This window comes from Carcharhinus amblyrhynchos, chromosome 15, assembly GCF_965287045.1.
Source record: "Carcharhinus amblyrhynchos chromosome 15, sCarAmb.v2.hapA, whole genome shotgun sequence".
Taxonomy (NCBI): domain Eukaryota; kingdom Metazoa; phylum Chordata; class Chondrichthyes; order Carcharhiniformes; family Carcharhinidae; genus Carcharhinus; species Carcharhinus amblyrhynchos.
In genome coordinates, this window is record NC_137338.1 from 20,384,872 (window position 1) to 20,405,824 (window position 20,953).

Here is a 20,953-nt window from a genome sequence, read left to right on the forward strand (position 1 = left end):
CGTGAAGGCCACCTTGGAGAATGCTTACCCGAAGGTCAGAGGCTGAATGCCCATGGCCACTGAAGTGTTCGCCAACAGGAAGGGAACAGTCTTGCCTGGTGATTGTCGAGCGATGTTCATTACGACAACGGACAACCCCCGTGACTTGCCTGGGTTTGCAAAACCTCACTTACTGTACTGTCTGGAGACAATACACATCTCTTTAACCTGTGATCAGTGCTCCTTCCACTCACATTGTCAACCACTTCAGGTCTTGAACAGCAGGTTAGGTGTAAGGATTCGCATTCTAATCAGTAATCTCTAAACAGTCTGTGCTTTATATGCTCTGTCTGAGGCCAGAACTCTCCATTCACCTGACGAAGGGACTAACCCCGAAAGCGTTTACTATCAAATAAATCGGTTGGATTAAAACCTGGTGTTGTCAGACTTTTTACTTTTGTTTTTGACCAGGAATAGTTTCTATCTCAATTTTGAATATCTCTATCAAACCTCCCCTCAAGCTTTTCTTCTCTTAAGAAGAGTACCTCAGCTTCTCCAATTCATTCGTGTAAAGAGTCCTTACACCACGACCCTTTCCTGCATGTTATAAAAAGCTTTTACATCCTTCCTAAAGGGTGCTGCCCAGAATTTGATGCAATACACCTGTTGAGGTCAAACCAATGTTCTATAAAGATTCATTACATCTTCCTTGCTTTTATACCCAATGCTTCGATCTACCCAGGATCCCAGATGCCTCAACTATTTTTGTAACCAGTCCTGCCACCTTCAATGATCTTGTGCACATACACACCCAGGTACAAAAGTTAGGACATCAGCATGCCTTTGGCTTCTTTCTTGTGTGATCAGTATTGTCTCCGTGAAGTCTCCTGGCCATTCTCCTGATAAGTAAATATTTATCGAAGCTGTGCGATGCAATGATGTTACATTCTTTCCCATGTTTTTAATTAACTCTTGCAGGTATCTTATCTGTCTATTTAGGTATCTTATTTGTCTATTTGCATCAAACTTTGCATGGAGAATTGTAAAAAGAGATTGGATAGGAAAGTGCAAAACCACATTGGAGATGACAGTTTGGATTCCAAAAAGAGGGACAACAAGTATCAAATGATTAATACGTGAACACAGCTTGTACATGACATATATATTTGTTTTCTAGATTTTGAAAAAAACATTAGCTAGGGTTAACTGGACATTGACAGTGCTGAAAAACACTGGAGAGAGAAACATAAGAGACCTGTACACGTGCAACAACAGTGAGAGTAACCAAGTGAGTAACTGGAAGGGGAGTTTGTTGAGGGTTTTGTTCGTCACCAGACCTCTTCTGCTTCTATGCAGAAACAGTGACCAAAGAAACAATTGAAGACACAGAATAGAAACATAGAAACTAGGAGCAGGAATATGCCATTTAGCTGTTCAAACCTGCTCCACTATTCAATATGATAATGGCTGACCCTCGATCTCTGTCACATTTCCCGCTGTTTTCCCATGCCCCTTGATCCATTAAGATCTAAAAAATTCTCTCTTTCTCAAATACATTCAGTAATTTGGCCTCCACAGCCTTCCATGGTAGAGAATTCCACAGGTTCACTATCCTATGAGTGAAGAAATCTTTCCTCATCTCAGTCCCAAAATGTTGTAACCCTGTATCATGAGACTGTGTCCAATGGTTCTAGATTCCCCAACCAGAGGGAACATTCTCCCTGCATCTTGTCGGTCCAGCCTTGTTAGAATTTTCCATGTTTTAAACAGATCTCCTCTTACCCTTCCAAACTAGAGTGGAAGCCCGGTCAAATAGAGGAGACAGAGGGTGGTGGTTGATGGTAAATATTCGTCATGGAGTTCAGTTACGAGTGGTGTGCCTCAGGGATCTGTTTTGGGGCCACTGCTGTTTGTAATTTTTATTAATGATCTGGATGAGGGTATAGTTGGGTGGATTAGTAAATTTGCTGATGATACCAAAGTCGGAGGTGTGGTAGATTGTGAGGAAGGGTGTCATAGTTTGCAGGAAGACTTGGACAGGTTGCAGAGCTGGGCCGAGAGGTGGCGGATGGAGTTTAATGCGGAGAAGTGTGAGGTAATTCACTTTGGTAGGAATAACAGATGTGTTGAGTATAGGGCTAACGGGAGGACTTTGAATAGTGTGGATGAACAGAGGGATCTAGGTGTATGTGTACATAGATCCCTGAAAGTTGGGAATCAAGTAGATAGGGTGGTTAAGAAGGCATACGGTGTCTTGGCGTTTATTGGTAGGGGGATTGAATTTAGGAGTCGCAGCGTCATGTTGCAACTGTACACAACTCTGGTGCGGCCGCACTTGGAGTACTGTGTGCAGTTCTGGTCCCCACATTACAGGAAGGATGTGGAGGCTTTGGAGAGGGTGCAAAGGAGGTTTACCAGGATGTTGCCTGGTATGGAGGGGAGGTCCTATGAGGAGAGACTGAGGGATTTGGGGTTGTTTTCACTGGAAAGAAGGCGGCTAAGAGGGGATCTTATTGAAACATATAAGATGATTAGAGGTTTAGATAGGGTGGACAGTGATAGCCTTTTTCCTCGGATGGAGAAAGCTAGCACGAGGGGGCATGGCTTTAAATTAAGGGGGGGTAGTTATAGGACGGATGTCAGGGGTAGGTTCTTTACCCAGAGGGTGGTGAGGGATTGGAATGCCCTGCCTGCTGCGGTTGTAAATGCGCCTAGTTTGGGGGCGTTTAAGAGATCCGTGGATAGGTTTATGGACGAAAAGGGATTGATTTAGGTTAGTGGGTCATTGTTTTTTAACTGGTCGGCGCAACATCGTGGGCCGAAGGGCCTGTTCTGCGCTGTAATGTTCTAAGTTCTAAATCAATCGCGCCTCATAAGATAGTCCTGCCAACCCCGTTATCAGCCTTACAAACCTCCACTGCACTCTCTCTATTATGTATCCTTCCTCAGGTAGGGGGACAAAAACTGCAAGCAAAACTCTGTGGTCTCAACAAGGCACTGTGTATCTACAATAAAACATTCCCACTTCTGAACTCAAATCTCCTGTAACAAAGGCAAACATACTATTTGATTTCCTAATTGCTTGTTTCAATTGCCTCACTACTTTCTTTGACTAGTGTACAAGAACATCAAGATCCCTTTGTACAACCACACTTCCTAATACATCACCTTCAAATAGCATTCTTCCTTTTTTGCATTTCACACCAAAGTGTATAACATCACGTTTAGCCGCATTGTACTGCATCTGCCTTGTTTGTCCAGTCAATCATCTTGTCTAAATCACCTTGAAGCCTTCTTGTATCCTTCTCACAACTGATAGTTCCACCCAATTTTGTGCGTCATAAGCAAACTTGGAAATGTTATATTTTGTTCCCTCATCCGGGTCATTTGTTTATATTGTGAATATCTGGCATTGATTGTGGAGAGAAGGGAGGGGAGAATGATAACGTGAGTTAGATTTGCAGATTGCAAACTACTTATAGCATGCACTGTATAAGGATTACAAGAATTAGCAGATAGACCAAGAATAGAATCCTACAGTGCAGAAGGAGGCCATTCAGCCCATCAAGTCAGCACCAACCACAATCCCACCAAGCACTATCCCCATAACCCCATGCATTTAACCTAGCTAGTTCCCCTGACACTGAGGGGCAATTTAGCATGGCCAATCCACCTGCACATCTTTAAACTGTGGGAGTATACCAGAGCATCTGAGGAAACCCTCACAGACATGGGGTGCGTTTGGGGCGACACGGAAGCACAGTGGTCAGCACTGCTGCTTCACAGCTCCAGGGACCTGGGTTCGATTCTCAGCTTGGGTCACTGTCTGTGTGGAGTTTGCACATTCTCCTCGTATCTGTGTGGGTTTCCTCCACATGCTCCGGTTTCCTCCCACAGTGCAAAGAGGTGCAGGTTAGGTTGATTGGCTATGCTAAAAAAAATTGCCCCTGTGTCCTGAGATGCATAGGTTAAAGGGATTAGCAGATAAATGTGTGGGGATATGGGGATAGGGCCTGGGTGGGGATGTGGTTGGTGCAGACTCAATGGGCCGAATGGCCTCTTTCTGTACTGTAGGGTTTCTATGATTCTCCCCATAGAATCATAGAAAGAACGTGCAAATGCCACACAGACAGTGACCCAAGCCGGGAATCGAACCTGCGTCCCAAGTGCTTTGAGGCAGCAGTGCTAAGCACTGTGCCATCATCCCTAGTAACATCAGACAAGAATTTTGGAATGAAAGTGAACATTGACTAAACCAAAGTAATGCACATCTCAAAATTGCCAAAAATATATAATCATGCACATGAAAGGAGGGGAATTAAAAGAAGTGCCTGAATTCAGATATTTAGGAAGCATAAAGCTTTTTGAGTTTTTCGAAGAGGACAAAAAGATAATTGATGAGGGAAGGGTTGTAGATGTAGTTTATATGAACTTTCATAAACATGCCTGACAAGGTCCCGCATGGCAGACTGGTATAAAAAAGTAAAATCACGTGGGATTTGGGGTGGCTAGATGAATGCAGAACTGGCTTGATTATAGAAGAGTAGTGGTGGAAGGGTGTTTTTCAGAATGGAGATCTGTAGCTAATAGTGCTCTGCATGGATCAGCGCTGGGACCGCTCTTCTTTGTAGTGTATAAAAATGATCTGAAGGAAAATGTCTGATTAGTAAGTGTGTGGATGACGTGAAGATTGGTGGAGTTGCTGATAGTGCAGGCGATTATCATATAACAAGATAGAGTGAAAACACCCTCATAGTCAACACCCTTAAGACCAGGCAACATCCTGGTGAATCTCCTTTGCACTCTCTCCAAAGCTTCCACGTCTTTCTGATAGTGTGGCGACCAGAACTGCACGCAATATTTCAAATGCAGCCTAACAAAGTTTTATATAGCTGCAGCATGATTTCCCAATTCTTGTACTCAATGCCCCTGCTGATGAAGGTAAGCATGCCATACACCTTCTTGATCACCTTTTCTTTGTTTTTTTTTCCTCTGTATTAGTCAATCCTTTCATTCCCTATTTCTGTACCTGATTTCAACCCAATTCACCTCCCTGCTCCAAAGCTCCATTATTTCTTAGTTTCTTTCTTAAGCCTTGAGTTGCATTGGTTCAAGAGATGCACGGTTTAGCCCACCGTTCATTAACATCCATCCCTTTATCAACTCACACTTCTGCCAAATTACGACACAAAAGATTTGAGCTAATGAGTACAGGAAAAATAAATAATTAACAGCACTTGCTGCAAATGTCCCCCTCGAGCAATGTCTCGACCTTGCGTAGTATCTGCATCATGTGAACCACAGTATGAGATGGCGTGGAAATAATTCTCTATACTTGTATTCTGAATAGTGTGATCTTTGAACTAAAGCTCAAAATTATAAGCAAAAGGTTTTAAGCTTTCCCTCAAGAGACAAAGACATAACTATTTAAGGACTGACCAGAACTTCCATCTGCAGCACATCTTTCTTGCCAGTCTGCTTTCCTGTACAAACATGTGGCTGGCGTTAATGATGCAGTTTTATGCCAAATCCTAATGATTATGATAGGAAGAAAAGTCTGGTTCATCTGGAAGCAACACACAAATCACTATATTAAAGTTACATTCTGGAGGCACTGCTCAGGACAATGAGCAACATTTTGCAAATGTTTTCATTTTTAATCTACTTCAGTCTATTTAATATAGCTTATGTATTTTTTAACCAGCCAACAGGTTTTGGAAAACTCCTGCCCCTAGGCTAATCAGATTTCCTGTCAAGTTAAACTCCAGGATTATTGCAAAAGCAAAACAGTGGGGATTCTGGAAATCTGAAATCAAAACAGAAAATGCTGGAAATACTCAGCAGCTCTGGCAGTACCTGTGGAGAGAAAAAAATAGTCAATATATCAGTTTGTGATTTTTCATCAGCAATCTGAAATGTTTTCTTTGTCCACAGGTGATGTCAGATCTGTGGAGCATTTTCTGTTTACCTGTCAGGAGTTAGATTGAATGAATCAATCTTCAGGAAGTCATTTTAATAACACTCTCAATGTGTTAAAATTAATATCCTATTCAGCCCCAGTGAATGTTTTTACATTTATTTTAAAAATTGATTATTCAATTCTTCACGAGTATCCCATATGTTTTAGCAGTATCTACTGCTAGCCTCCATGTGTCATGTTTGAGAACATTCCAGGAATCAGATAATCCTGCAGAATATAATTGTCAGTTAACCTCAGTCTTAATACTATTCTGGTCACACCATATCAGTATTGGAATTCAGAAGATCTGAGCTAGTATCAAAAACTGTTTCTTTGTGGTTTGGCTTGTACAAAAGACTTTGTAATATTCACACAATAAATTTAAGGCTCTAAAGCATAACATAGTCAAAATACAATATAATTAGAGTCAGTCAAGTGTTAAGCTCATCTCATTTGGCAGCACTCTCATCATCGAGTCCGAAGTTCTTTTTGAAAACGTAAGCAGAATTACTTCAGTAATTAATGGTAGTACTAAGTAATAATGAACTGTCTGGAGATGCCAATCAGATAAGACGCTAACCCGAAACCCAATTTGTCCTCTTAGATGTATATAAAAGATTCTCATGTGTTATTCTGAGAAGAACAGGTAAGTTCACCCAGTATCATAGTCAATCAATACTTAGCCCTTAATCAACACCTTAAATCTATCTGTAGGATCTTATGCAAATTTGTTGCAATGTTCTTGATTACAAGACTGACAAAATATTTCATTGGCTAAAAGAGTTTGAAATGTCTTCAGGTTGTGAAAGACTCCATATAATTGTAATTCTTTCTGATTTCTTTCCTGTTAAAACAAACCGTTATAAACGAGTGCAAAACTCCCAGCAATTGTTTAACAAATACAATGGCCCAAAGTGGAAAAGCAAAACGTTTGTTTAAAAACATCCTCTCACATTTCATAACAAAGGTACTTTATTATAAGTGAAATGCATTTCAACTTTTATTGTTGATTATATCTCTGGAGTGCATTGGGATATTAATCTACGTTAAAGGCACAACATTAATATATGTTTTTGATGTTTTGTGATACTTAGATACTAGCACAAATGAAAAAGCTGTAGTGAATCAGAGACTAACTGGAGAGATTTATCAGTATTTTAAATTATTTCATTGAAAGCAACATATCAAGAGAGGATGTACATGCTTGTCACTATAAAAGTAACCCTTCCTTTAAATAAACCCAAATTTTATCTGCCCCAAAGCAACAAAGGATTAGAACAACTATCGATTTCTCAATAATACTGCAATAATGTTGTCACATTCAACAGCCTGTGAAAGAATTTAACTGCAGGTGCAGGACAAGGAACACAAGTTTGCTAAAAGTCCACATCAAACAGAATATCGTCAAGATGATTATCATTTCCACATTAGAAAGTCATGGGGTAAAAGTTCATTACAGGGTTTCAAGCATATTGCTGTACTTCAGTACTGTATTGAAAGAATACTCATTTGTTGTTGCCAACTTTCAGTCAAGACATAAAATACTCCTTAATATTTTTTGAAGAGAGTTCTGCAGCTGTCCTGGCTAATACTCAGCCCTCAAGCAGTACCAGTAAAAACAGATTATCCCGTCATTTACCTCATTTGTTACCTACAAATTCTTGCTGTGAGAAATTGACCATCCTTTTGTCTAAAAAAAAATCTTGAAACAGGTAGCGGAACATTTTGGAACATCTGAAAACATTGAAGGTATTCTACAAAATCAGAGTTTTTTTTAAGCACGGAAAGTCACATGCTCCTCCACTTTGACAGTCAGAAAAGAGAGGCACAATTTTTGAACTCTGCCAAAAACTTTATTATTTTGCCACTTGCATAGTCACCTCCTTGGCCAGTTACTCAGACTGAACTAAACTGAAGCATACTTCAGCATCCAGAGATGAACTTCAAATTCCACCATTCGGAATTTGAAGAGGGTGAGGAGGGATGGTGCATAATGGCTGTAGCCAAAATGGGGTTATTTCTGATTCTAACTGGGTCAATTTCCATCTGAGGGAGAAGTAGAAGCGTGACTGAGACACTGAAACATGGAGGTAAGGGTTACATTGGCATGCATTTTATAGAATCATAGAAACCCTACAATGCAGGAGGCAGCCACCTGGCCCACTGAGTCTGCACCGACCACAATCTCACCCAGGCCCTAACCCCATATCCCTACATATCTACCCACTAATCCCTCTAACCTACGCATCTCAGGACACTGAGGGGCAATTTTAGTATGGCCAATCAACCTAACCCACACATCTTTGGACCTTACGGAAGCAGTAATAAGTTTAAGAACTTTGAAGTGGAACACGAGGTTGAAAATGGAGTTGTAACTTGAGGGGGAGAAAAAAACAATATTCAGCAAACATCATGCTTAGGAGAAGTACAGAAAAGGAAAATGAAGGGTTAGATTTTGTTTTCTTTTGCCTTAGCCCCACACCACAAACCAAGGATACATACATTACTTCACAACAGGAAATTCAACAGTAAATTCATTCACAAGAGACGAGAATCGGTAAACAGAAATACAACACTGTATATATGATAGGCGCGTGCATAATTTTGCCCAAACCTATTTTATGTTAATATAATACTTAAGATAGTCTGGACTTGCAGAAAAGTGAGAAAATGTTTAACAAACAGCCTTTTGCATCTATGCAATCTTGAGCAGACAAGCATCCCAGGAGATACCAAAATCAGAATTGAATGGGATCTTTGCTTAGCTTAATTTGTTATTTTGTGGTTCATAAAGTGGACTTCAGTGTTCTCTATAATAAGCAATTTAAAAAGGCTTTCAAATAATAAAATTATCCAGCTAGTAGCCAAATCACATAGTCATCCCATGTAACCGAAATGATTGAATAAACGTTTGAAATATATTAGCAATTTTTATGTGGAAATTTATATTAAAGTGATTTAATTGCACATCCAACCACAAATACTTCTTCAAAGTAAATATTTAAACATGCACAAGCTCTGAAAATAAGTACACCAGCCATATTGTCAAACAAAAAAAAAACACTACAAGGTCAATGTGCTGAACAACAATTATTTTCTCTATCACTGGTTGTCTGATGGAAAGGGGAATTCTACATGTGCAACACATTAGTAATTTATGATTTTATTTTTGCAACACTTCAGTATTCCTAGGATGCCATGAGTCCTGAAGTCATTCCATCAAGCAGACATCCAGCATCAGGCTCACCCTAACTATCGGTATATCTTTTGTTAAATATTTTGCTATATTTGTTGAAAATTAAGACACACAATTATCTTTAAAATTTAGCTTTAGTTATATCATAGCCTTTTATTTAGAGTTACATTCAGACATTGACATCTGAGCAGGCTACAAATTAAATATTAAATTTCTGGATTACACTAAAAGGATGCTTTAACAGAACTAACATGCAATGACTTACCAAGATATACCCATACTCACCAAATAATGTAAGTTTAAGAATCCTACTACACTGGATAGCAAAGGAGAGATCCGAGCTATCAAATATGGTTATAAGATCTCCATCTGCAAAAAGAAAAGCAGAAGTTAAATTGAAGGTCAAATAAATGAAGCAGCACACCTTGTATAATGAAGCAGAAAGGTCTGGACATAATTGTGTCAGCTGGTATATGTATAAGAACGAAAAGGCGAGTTAACAGTTGAGATGTATTTATACCTTCCACGAAATAAAACTTTTAGCAAGGTTGGGAAAAGAGGAAGACTGTACTGATAAAAGCAATTCACACCAAGGAAATTAATTAATTAAATCACCTGCAAACTGCTTAACAGAAACTGTCAGGTGATATCAAACAATGATGAGACACCGCACAGGAAAGAGACAGACAATCTGGTGAACTGATGCGCCAACAATAATCTCATCCTCAATGTCAACAAAACTAAGGAGATAGTCATTGACCTCAGGAAGTGTAGTGGAGAACATGCCCCTGTCAACGTCAATGGGGACGAAGTAGAAATGGTCACGAGCTTCAAGTTTAGGTGTCCAGATCACCAACCACCTGTCCTGGTCCCTCCATGTGGATAGTTAAGAAAGCCTACCAACACCTTTACTTTCTTAGAAGACTAAGGAAATTTGGCATGTCCACTACAACTCACACCAACTTCTACAGATGTACCATAGAAAGCACTTTTTCTGATTACATCACAGCTTGGTATGGCTCTTCCTCTGTCCAAGACTTCAAGAAACTAGAAAGGTCGTGAACAAAATCCAGTCCAAACTAGCCTCCCATCCACTGACACAGTCAACATTTCCCATGCCCCGGAAAAGCAGCCAGCATAATCAAGGACCCCACGCACACTGGACATATTCTCTTCCATCAGGAAGAAGGTACAAAATTCTGAGATCACTGACCAATCAAAAACAGCTTCTTCTCTGCTGCCATCAGACTTTTGAACGAACCTACCTTGCATTAATTTGAATCTTACACCCTAGCTATGACTATAACACTACATTCTCCAATCTCTCCCTTCCTTCCCTATGTACAGTATGCTTTGTAAAGAGCACAAGAAACAATACCTTAGTGTATACTAATGTAACAATAATTTGCAGTGTATACATATGACAATAATAAATCAAACATAAAAAGATCATCCATGAGGGTGAAGGAAAGATAGCAAAATAAACTTTATGAATCAAGAGGCTGAAAAGACCTGGAGAGGCTGAAACAAACGCACAAGAGGCTAGTAAAAGAAAAAAAAAGTGTGAACGAAAGAGATCAAAAATTAAAGCAGAAAATACATTTCAATGATGCCATGTAAAGAAATGACAAACGAAAGCTAAAATCTGAAAACCGTAAGTGTTAATGACCAATACAAAGTGCCCCACAGAAAGTTGAGACACTATTCCTGAAGCCCATGTTGAACTGGTTTTGAGGAATGTAGAAGACCACAGTCTGGAGCAGAATTAGTAGGATGGATTAAAGTAGAAAGTCTCCAGAAATTAGAAGCACGGGTGCAACAGAACAAATGTTCAGCAAAGCAGTTGCCTAACCTGCAACTGGCATCTCCAGAAAAGAACAGACTGCACAGTGGGTGAGACAGAGTACAGCGGATTAGAAATATATAAATAGTCATCTCACATGGAAGGAGAACTAATGTCTCTGGATAGTGGTACGAGAAGAATCATAACAGCTTCGCATCTATTGTTGCCTCTCACTGCAGAAAGAGGCCATTCAGCCCACTGAATCTGCACTGTCTCTCCGACAGAGGACTCTACCCAAGCACTATCCTGGTAACATCAAATATTTAACCTGCTAGTTCCCCTAACCTATGCATCTTGTGATTATAAGGGACAATTTTAGGATGTCTAATCCAGCTAATTTGCATATCTTTGGACTGTGGGAGGCAACTGGAGCACCTAGAGGAAATCCAAGCAGAAACAGGATAGAACATGCAGACTCCACACAGACAGGGATCCAAACTGTTACACAAAGCCACTTCAAGTTTTAAAGTATTTGAAAACCTAACACATCCCTGATATTTTTAACAGTCCTTGGGCCTCCTATACTGCAATTTCCTCACAAAATTACTCAGTAATCTTTGTAGTCCTAATTTAGCAAGATGAAAGATATCAAAATGTATAACCATGATGCAGGATCCAAATATTTTGAAATCACGTGTTCAATTCATGAGAGTTCTCTCAATGTCACATGGAAGGACAGCTAATGTCTCTGGACAGTGGTGCAAGAAGAATCGCAGCAACAGCTCTGCATCTCCTGCTGTATCACAGAATCTCGACAGTGCAGGAGACGGTCATTCGGCCCACTGAGTCTGCATTGACTCTCCAACAGAGGACCTTACGCAGGCCATATTCCTGTAACCCCAAAAACTTAACCTGCTAGCTCCCCTAACCTATCAAGTGACACTGAAAGAACATGAACCATCGTTTACTTCAACTACACAGACAATGTTTTATAATTTGAAAATCCTTACAGAAATGCATTATGTAATTAACTAATTAACACTAAAATACTTCACTGATGTATAACAATTAAGTCACAGAGGAATATAATGTATCATCAAACCCTTCAATTTGACCTTCTTGCCTAATTATTTTTGCTTGTGTTGAGTCAAAGTGATATGAAAAGAAATTCAAAAATGTATATCAAAACTTTACTCTTTGTGCTATTATAAAACGGACTTTCAGTTGAACAAGAAAAATGGTTATTACAAGTCATATGACAACAGGATTGTCCCTTTGTTCTGGAACCTACCACCAGGAGTTAGAAGAATGGAATCTCACACCTAGCTGTACGGACATTATCACAAAGCTATAGGATTTGCAGATTGAAATTCATTATCCTGCACAGCTGATAACAGGCCGATCACACACCTGCAATGATCCAGGTCCATTTCAAAAGGAGACCATTGAGGAGACAATGGACATCATATGCATCTTGACATGCTTAACCCTCTAGCAGAGTCAGAGAGTTTGTCTAGGCAATAGCTTCCCGACAGAAGACCCGCAACATGCCTGCTCACTCTTTCAAAATCTAATAACTGGGACATTATCGGTCCTGAAGTCAAAGCCAACTCCTTACACTGGATAAACATCCCTTTGAAATCATCATAGAGAAAGGTGGTCACATTATTTAACTGACCATCTTGAAATCTCTACATTTATTTCAAAACTCAGAAATTTTCAGACTGCTGTTTAACTTCCAACTAATGAACACCAAGAAGCTGAACTCCAGGCTACTCTTTGAAACCTGTCTGTGCTGGGAGATTTTTTTTTACCATCGCCAACAGTACTGACCCAGTGTGTGTGTGTGTGTGTGTGTGTGTGTGTGTGTGTGTGTGTGTGTGTGTGGTGGGGGGGGGGAGTGGGGTGGGGGGGGGGAGTGGGGTGGGGGGGGGGAGTGGGGTGGGGGGGGGAGTGGGGTGGGGGGGGGAGTGGGGTGGGGGGGGAGTGGGGTGGGGGGTGGGGGTGTTTGGGGGGGGGGGGGGCACTTTTAGCTAATTTATCCATTCATTTTATCCAGATGCTATCCAGGCAAAACAAACCGTTCATAGAGAAGAAAACGAGAGAGTGCAGAATGCAGAGTTACAGTCATGGCTAGGGTTTAGAGAAGGATCAACTTAGTGCAAAGTAAGCCAATTCAAAAGTCTGACAGCAGCAGGGAAACTGTTATTCCTGACCTCAGATTTCTGTATGTTTTTCCAGAGGAAGACAGTGGAAGAGAGAATATCCAGGGGATCCTTAATTATGCTGGGGCTTTGCTGAGGTAGCTGGAAGCATAGAGAGAGTCAATGGATGGGAGGCTGGTTTGTGAGACGAATTGGGCTACATTCACAACCTTTTGTAGTTTCTTGCGGTCTTGGGCAGAGCAGGAGCCATACCAAGCTGTGATACAACCAGAAAGAATATTTTCTATGGTGCATCTGTAGAAGTTGGTGAGAGTTGTGGCTGACATGCCAAATTTCCTTAGTCTTCTGAGAAAGTAGAGGCATTGGAGGGCTTTCTTCACTATAGTGTCAGCAAGGGGGTCCAGCTCAGGTTGTTGGTGATCTGGACACCTAAAAACTTGAAGCTCTCGACACTTTCCACGTTGTCCCCATTGATATAGGCAGGGGCATGTTCTCCTTTACACTTCCTGAAGTCGATGACAATCTCCTTTGTTTTGTTGACATTGATGGAGAGCTTGTTGTTGCTGCACCAGTTCACCAGATTCTCTATCTCATTCCTGTACTCTTTCTCGTCATTGTTTGAGATCTGACCCACTATGGCAGTGTCGTCAGCAAACTTGAAAATCGAATTGGAGGGGAATTTGGCCGCACAGTCATGGGTACATACAGTGTATAGTAGGGGCTGAGAACACAACCTTGTGGGGCACCGGTGTTGAGAATTATTGTGTAGGAGGTGTTGTTGTCTATCCTTACTGATTGTGGTCTGAGAGTTTCTGGTAGATTTTGGATATTTCTCCAGGACTGAACAAGTATTAACAATGTTTCAGAGTCAAAATGCTGCCAGCGCTGAATAAAACATTTTAAATTTCAGGAATCATAATTCTATAGCTAATCAGCTAGCATATGTTAAGTACTGATTCTAGGCTGGATACCTGCAGCCCAATTCTAGTCAATACTCTTGTTTCTAATAAGTAGAATAAGTATTAGTTGGAAGAGATCTTCTCAATCTGAACTTGAGAATTTATTTTGCCATGGGAAGTGAAAGCAACAAGTTTTCAAAATAATCAGTGACACAGAGATGTTTGAAGCTCCAACGCATAGAATCACAGAGCAAAGGTCCAGGGGTATGTACCTACAGTTCACCACTCTCTTCAAAGAATGTGGACCAGTCTTTTGCTAAGGTGAAGAGGAGAGGGGAAAACAACAATTATTTGAGCTGCATCCATGAATTCCCAACTCAAAAGAACGTCTCTCCATAAATAAGAGCAAATTTATATACAGTCTTCTGTTTGTGATCTCACCGACACCTGGGAAAGTTGCAAGACTTCCCAACTTCATCCCGCTTGTACTAAAGGTCAATGTGCTATTTAAGTTGCTAGGTACTGTCATACCTGCATGATAACCTTTTGTTCCTGTATAAGACTAGAACTAGGGGACAGTTTAAGATTGAGATCAGCAGAATTCTTTTCTCTTGAAAGCCATTAATTCATGGATTCTTTTTCCCCAGAGAGCAGTGGAGACAGAGTTGTTGAATATTTTTAAGGTGAGTTAGATAGATTCTCGACTGACAAAGGAGTCAAAGGGTTTGGAGATGGACAGGACAGTAAGGCTACAGCCAGATTAACCATTATATTATCAAATGACAGACCAGGTTCAGGGCCAAATGGCCGGCTTCTGTTCTTAATCTGCACGCTCATCAGTATGTGTGTATATAAGGACACCCACATCAGTTTGCACTGTAGCATTCTATAGTCTTCCACTGTGCAAATAAAATTCTGTTTTTCTCTTCTTTCTGCCAAAGTCGATAGCATCACATTTTCCTCACATTATATCCCATCTGTCCTCAATGTTAACAAAACAAGGCGACAGACATCGACTTCAGGAAGCATAGTGGAGGACATGCCCCTATCCACATCAACAAGGATGATGTGGAAATCTTCATGAGCTTCAAATTTCCACATGTTCAGATCACCAACAACCTGTCCTGGCCCCTGCCAACGCTATAGTTAAGAAAGCCGACTAACGAATCTGCGAATAGATTTGCAGTCTATATAGGGTGCATGGTTAGTAAGTTTCTAGATGACACCAAGATTGATGCCATAGTGGACAGTGAAGAAAGTTATCTCCAATTGCCACGGGATCTTGACCAATTGGGCCAGTGGGCTGACGAATGGCAGATGGAATTTAATTTAGACAAATGCGAGTTGATGCATTTTGGAAGATTGAACCAGGGCAGGACTTACTCAGTTAACGGTAGGGCATTGGGCAGAGTTACAGAACAAAGAGATCTAGGGGTATGTGTTCATAGCTCGTTGAAAGTGGAGTCACAGGTGGACAGAATGGTGAAGAAAGCATTCGGAATGCTTGGTTTCATCAGTCAGAACACTGAATACAGAAGTTGGGTTGTCTTGTTGAAGTTGTACAAGACATTGATAAGGCCACACTTGGAATACTGTGTGCAATTCTGGTCACCCTATTACAGAAAGGATATTATTAAACTAGAAAGAGTGCAGAATGCTAACAGGACTTGATGGATTGAGTTATAAGGAAAGGCTAGACAGATTGGGACTTTTTTCCTCTGGAGCATAGGAGATTGAGGGGTGACGTTCTAGGGGCCTATAAAATAATGAGGGGCATAGACAAGGTAGATAGTCAATATCTTTTCCCAAAGGTAGGAGTCTAAAACTAAAGGGCATAGGTTTAAGATGAGGGGGGAGAGATACAGAAGTGTCCAGAGGAGCAGTTTTTTCTCAGTGTGATGAGTGTATGAACAAGCTGCCAGATGTAGTAGTAGAAGCAGCTACAATTTTACCTTTTAAAAAACATTTAGATAGTTATACGGGTACGATGGGTATGGAGGGATAAGGGCCAAATATGGGCAATTGGGATTAGCTTAGGGGTTTAAAAAAAAAGATGGCATGGACAAGTTGGGCCGAAGGATCTGTTTCCATGCTGTAAACCTCTAACTCTCTTAAGAGGCTGAGGAAATGGCATGTCCGCTATTATGGATCCAACTTTTATGGATGCACCGTAGAAAGCATCCTCTCTGGGTATATCACAGCTTAGTATGGCTCCTGCTCTGCCCTAGACTGCAAACAAACTACAAAGGGTCGTGAATGAAGCCCAGTCCATCACACAAACCAGCCCCCACACCCCCCCATGACACTGTCTACACTTCCCGCTGCCTTGGGAAAGCAGCCAGCATAATCAAGGACCCCATGCACCTTGGACATACTCTCTTCCACCTTGTTCCATCGGGAAAAAGATACAAAAGTCTGAGGACATGTACCAAATGACTCAAAAACAACTTCTTCCTTGCTGCCATCAAACTTTTGAATAGACCTACCTCGTATAAAGTGGATCATTTCCTACATCCTAGCTATGACAGTAACACTACATTCTGCAGTCTCCCGTTACGTACAACATTTTATACATATTAAAAGAGCAAGAGGGTAAACAGGGAAAGGGCTAGTCCACTCAAGGATTGTGCAGGGAATCTACACATGGAACCAGAGGAAGTGGGTGAGATATTAAAAGAACACTTTACCTCAGTATTCACCAAAGTGAGGGACTTGATGGATGAGGAGTCTATGGCAGGGTGTGTAGATATTTTGGGTCATGTTGATATCAGAAAAGAGGTGGTATTGGGCATCTTAAAGTAGATAAGTCCCCAGGGCCTGATGGATCTACCCCAGAATACTGAGGAAGGCAAGGACGGAAATTGCTGGAGCCTTGACAGAAATCTTTCTATTCTCATTGGCTAGAAGTTAAGTACCAGAGGACTAGAAGATAGCCAATGCTGTTCCTTTGTTTAAGAAAGGCAACAGGAATAATCCAGGAAATTACAGGCCGGTAAGCCTTACTTCAGTGGCAGGGAAATTATTGGAAAAGATTCTTTGGCACAGGATTTACTCACATTTGGAAATAAATGGACTTATTAGCGATAGATAGTGTGGTTTTGTGAAAGGGAGCCAAGCCTCACTAACTTGATTGAGTTTTCAGAGGAAATGACGAAGATGATGGATGTGGAAAGGCAGTGGATGTTGTATAAATGGACTTCAGTAAAGCCTTTGACAAGGTACCTCATGGTAGACTGGTACACAAGGTAAATACAGAACTAACTTGAGCATAGAAGACAGAGGGTAGCAATAGAGGGGTGCTTTATTGAATGGAAGGCTGTGACCAGCGATGTTCCACAGGGATCAGTTCTGGGGCCTTTGTTGTTTGTATTATACATAAATGATTTGGAGGAGAATGTAGCTGGTCTGATTAGTAAATTCACAGATGACAAAAATTGGAGGAGTTGCGGATAGTGAAGAGGATTGTCAGAGGATAGAGCGATATAGACCAGTAGGAGACTTAGGCGGAGAAATGGCAAACGGAGTTTAATCCAGACAAGTGTGAGATAATGCATTTCGGAAGGTCCAACGCATGTAGGGATTATACAGTAAACGGTTAAACCCTTAGGAGTATCGACAGGCAGAGAGATCTGGACATACATGTCCACCGATCACTGAAAGTGACTACACAGGTGGATAAAGTAATCAAGAAAGCATACAGCATGCTTTCCTTCATTGATCGGAGCATTGAGAATAAAAGTTGGTGGGTCGTGCTGCAGCTATACAGAATCTTGGTTAGGCCTCTGGAGAGAATACAGAAGAAGTTTATCATGGTGTTGCCTGGTCTGGATGGCATTAGCTATGAGGAGGGGTTGGATAAACTTGGTTTGTTCTCACTAGAATGATGGAGGTTGAAGGGTGACCTGATAGGGATCTACAAAATTATGAGTGGCATGGACAGAGTGGATAGTCAGATGCTCTTTCTTAGGGTAGAAAAGTACTAGGTTTATGGTGCATTAGGTTTATGGGAAAAGTTTACAGGAATGTGCGAGGCAAGATTTTTTAAACTGAGGATGGTGAATGTCTGGAACGTGTTGCCTGGGGAGGTGGTGGGAGCAGGTACGATAGCCGTATTTCAGGGATAACTAGACATAAGAACATAAGAAATAGGAGCAGGAGTAGGCCATCTAGCCGTTCGAGCCTGCCCCGCCATTCGATAAGATCATGGCTGATCTGAAGTGGACCAGTTCTACTTTCCCGCTTTCTCCCCATAACCCTTAATTCCCTTGTCTGTCAAAAACCTATCTACCCGTGACTTAAATATATTTAGCGAGGTAGCCTCCACCACTTCAATGGGCAGAGAATTCCAGAGATTCACCACCCTTTGAGTGAAGAAGTTCCTCCTCAACTCCGATCTAAACTGCACTCCCCTTATCTTGAGGCTGTGCCCTCGAGTCCTGCTATCCTTTCTAAGCAGGAAGAATCTCTCTACCTCTACCCTATCCATCCCTTTCATTATCTTATACGTCTCTATAAGATCCCCCCTCATCCTTCTAAACTCCAACGAGTACAGACCCAGTCCATTTAGTCTCTCTTCAGTCCAACCCCCTCATATCCGGTATCAGCCTAGTGAACCTCCTCTGCACTCCCTCCAAGGCCAATATATCCCTCAAGTGCAGCAACCAAAACTGTACACAGTACTCCAGCTGCAGCCTCACCAGTACCCTGTACAGTTGCAGCAAGACCTCCCTACTTTTATATTCTATCCCCCTCACTAGAAAGGCCAACATTCCATTAGCCTTCTTGATCACCTGCTGCACCTGCAGACTGGGTTTTTGCGACTTGTGCACAAGGACCCCCAGGTCCCTCTGCACCATAGCATGCTGCAGCTTTTTGCCTTTTAAATAATAATCCCTCCTACTATTATTTCTGCCAAAGTAGATAACCTCAAACTTGCCAACATTATACTCCATCTGCCAGGTCCTCGCCCACTCGCTTAGCCTATCCAGATCCCTTTGCAGACTTTCCACACCCTCCACACAATTTGCTTTTCCACTCATCTTCGTGTCATCAGCAAATTTTGTCACCCTACACTCAGGCCCCTCCTCCAGATTGTCTATATAAATGGTACAAAATAAGTAGACAAATACATGAATAGGATGGGAATGGAAGGATACGGACTATGTAAGTACATACGCTTTTAATTTAGGCAGACATCATGATCGGTGTAGGCTTGGAGGGCAGAAGGCCCTGTTCCTGTGCTATACTTTATTCTTTCCTTCTCTATGTACGATATGCTTTGTCTATATAGCACACACGAAACAATACTTTTCACTGTATACGAGTACATGTAAAAATAATAAATCAAATCAAATTTTTGCTCACTCAATTTATTTATACACCTTAGGATATTATTTCCTATCCCTTTCTGTATTTTCTGCAAATTCTGTCTTTTTAAACTACATTTCACTCCTCGACCCTATTTGCTGTTGTACTCTTTGCCTGATCTGTGCCTTCCTGGTTATTATTATCCATATCACTCCCCTGCAGAACTGCCTCGTCCTTTTTCTCTAATTTCCCCTCAGCTAAACTTTCTTCCCACTATTTAGTTTGAAGCCCTCTCCAGAGCTCAAGGGAAAGTCCCACCTTTCCTAGTACTGATGCCAGTGCCCCATGAACTGAAATCCATTTCCCTGCCCCCAAAGTTTGAGACACACATTTCAATTATCTGATCTTATGTGTCCTATGCCAAATTACTTGTGGCTCAGGTAGTAATCCAGAGATTATCTTATCTTATTGGTCACTCACAGCTCATACTCCAATAGCAGAACTCTTTTTTGGCCTTATTTCTGTCCTTGGTACCCACGTGGAACACGACAACTGCATCCTCTCCTCTTACTCTACACTTCTCTCCAGCTCCAAGCAGATGTCCTTAACCCTGGCACCGAGCAGTCAACACAGGACTCTCAGTCTCAGCTACAAAGAATAGCATCTTTCCACTAACTATATTATACCCTATTACAACATTCTTTTTACTCCCCCAACTTGAATGGCACTCTGGGTAACGTTATTATGGTCAGTTTGCTCAATCTCCCTCTAGTGAGTGCAGTGCTTGCTTTCATCCACAAAGATTGCAAGAAATTCGTACCCTGTTGGACAAGAACAAGGGCTGAGGCTCCTCTAATGCTACTGTCTGGATCCCCATACTTGCTTCATAGATACACCTTCCTGTTTCTGACCACAGACCAAATCTGAAGCACTTAACCCAAAGGTAAACATGCTACAGTTCTACATTAAATGCTATCATAGCATACCAGATCTAACCTAACAATTCAGCTGGGCAATGCTGGCTGCCTGGTCCCATCTGAAATGAACATGCTTCCCAAATGCTTGACTATTTTTGATAAAAATCCATCACGCACCTTCATCCTTGTACTTGATTGTGACCTCATCATTGCTCTGAAGTTTACCACGGAAGACCCGCTGCATCATCAGTACTAGTTCATCGTAAGTGATATCTTCATTGTGGATTGGGATACGGCGAATATCATCACCTAATTGAGCTTTAATGATGAGCTTCCCACTTAGATCCAGTTGCCCATTCATGGTCATCTCCTCTCAATCTAGAATGCACAAATTATGAATAGATAATGAGACAAAAGCAAAATACAATAGATGCTGAAAATCTGAAATAAAAGCATGCTGAGAAACCCAGCAAGTCAGGCAAGAGTTGGAGACAGAAACAGAATTATGTTCAGCCCAATATAACTCTTGTTTGAAAACTCCATAGTTTCTCTCTCCATAGACGCTGTTAGACCTGCTGGCTTTTTCTAGCATTTTCTGTTTCGATAATAGGCAATGTGATCACTTTTGGAGTAGGAGGTATCAAAGAAATTGCATATGTGGCAGAGAAAGGATAGAGAAATGCTAACTGAATGATTAAGTGGGAGTCAGTGGACAATGGGAAAGTGCCAACAGATTACAAACAGATCA

At 41.2% G+C, this 20,953-nt stretch overlaps 1 protein-coding gene across 1 annotated transcript in view; it reads right to left on the minus strand.

Annotated features, from left to right (window-relative positions):
- The window catches only part of tfg (trafficking from ER to golgi regulator), a 149,490-nt gene that overhangs the window by 110,035 nt on the left and 18,502 nt on the right, over positions 1 to 20,953 (minus strand). Inside the window, exons 2-3 of the mRNA XM_080203545.1 lie at positions 20,383 to 20,583; positions 9,420 to 9,503 (exon numbers count right to left, since the gene is read on the minus strand). Of these exons, the coding sequence (XP_080059671.1) occupies positions 9,420 to 9,503; positions 20,383 to 20,572 (274 nt within the window). The 5' untranslated portion in view covers positions 20,573 to 20,583. The remainder of the gene's footprint in view (positions 1 to 9,419; positions 9,504 to 20,382; positions 20,584 to 20,953) is intronic.